We start from the raw sequence: 963 nt of genomic DNA, 5'->3' as shown, positions 1-963 counted from the left end.
CCTTTATCTTGGCCCCAGAAATGGCGCAGATAGTCCCTCCCGGCCCCCAGTTCGTTCCAGGTCAGCGCGGGCCATGAGTTCGTCGTTTCGGCCGTTAAGAAGATTGTCGAGGAGGGTACTCGTGAGTACCGCGCATGCCCTGCATCACGGCTGCCTAGAATCGCGTATTGGGAGACCGATCAGGATTTGGGCAGGCGTCGGGGCAGGGCCTATAAACAGATGGTGGACAGTCTGGTGACCGAGCTTGTCTCCTTCTATCAGGGGCAGTGGCCCTGCTACCGGCCCGCACCGCCCTCGGGGACGAAGTGGCACGCCTACTTTGGCGTTGATGAGATACAGTGCAAAGTTCAGGACAAGTTCGCCGTCTGGTTCGCGAATCACTTGTTTTACGAGTACTTGGGCAAGGTAGCCCAAGTGATGCTGCGCCTGAACGTCGCACCACCAGTGGTGGCCCACAGACCACTTCCGAAGTTTGTCGACAATAACCGCACCTAGCATCAAGGGCTTCGTATCTGCCGACGACATCTTCGGACACCATCGCCCCCCTCAGGACTCGCCCCTTGGGCCCCGCCCCAGCCTCTTCCTGCCTGAGGCAGCGAATATCGTCCGGGAATCCCACGAGGCCGCACCAGCTCGCGTCAAAAGCCTTGTCCAGCGCATCCAGGCGCATGCCAAGTCGGACTTCGAGATGCGCTATGCGGACGATCTCGAACGCAGCGCCCACGCTCTGAAGGGCCACCTCGAGCTATCGCCGGTTGCTCCCCAAAGCCTCGACCAGGTCAAGCAGGCGCTGCAGAGGCACTCTTCCCAGTGCCGCTCATACAGGGACGCGCTGTATGCCGCCCTCGAGGCTGCCTTTTTCGGCCTAGGTGGTCGAAGCACTACCCTACTGCCGCGCATTTGTCCAGCCTTCTTCTTGTCACAGCTTGCAACCTCCCGCTTAAAAACGATTCCTACCTCCTG

At 60.0% G+C, this 963-nt stretch overlaps 1 protein-coding gene across 1 annotated transcript; it reads left to right on the top strand.

The window, feature by feature from the left end:
- Positions 1 to 219: 219 nt before the first annotated feature.
- On the top strand, positions 220 to 944 carry GGTG_14425 (hypothetical protein; the record flags this gene model as incomplete). Its single annotated transcript, XM_009232350.1, has 3 exons — positions 220 to 368; positions 496 to 834; positions 926 to 944. 3 exons carry the CDS (start codon positions 220 to 222, stop codon positions 942 to 944), a joined length of 507 nt encoding a protein of 168 aa, XP_009230614.1.
- Positions 945 to 963: the final 19 nt, after the last annotated feature.

Source organism: Gaeumannomyces tritici (genome assembly GCF_000145635.1).
Source record: "Gaeumannomyces tritici R3-111a-1 unplaced genomic scaffold supercont2.406, whole genome shotgun sequence".
NCBI lineage: Eukaryota > Fungi > Ascomycota > Sordariomycetes > Magnaporthales > Magnaporthaceae > Gaeumannomyces > Gaeumannomyces tritici.
This window is presented reverse-complemented; position numbering and strand designations above follow the sequence as displayed.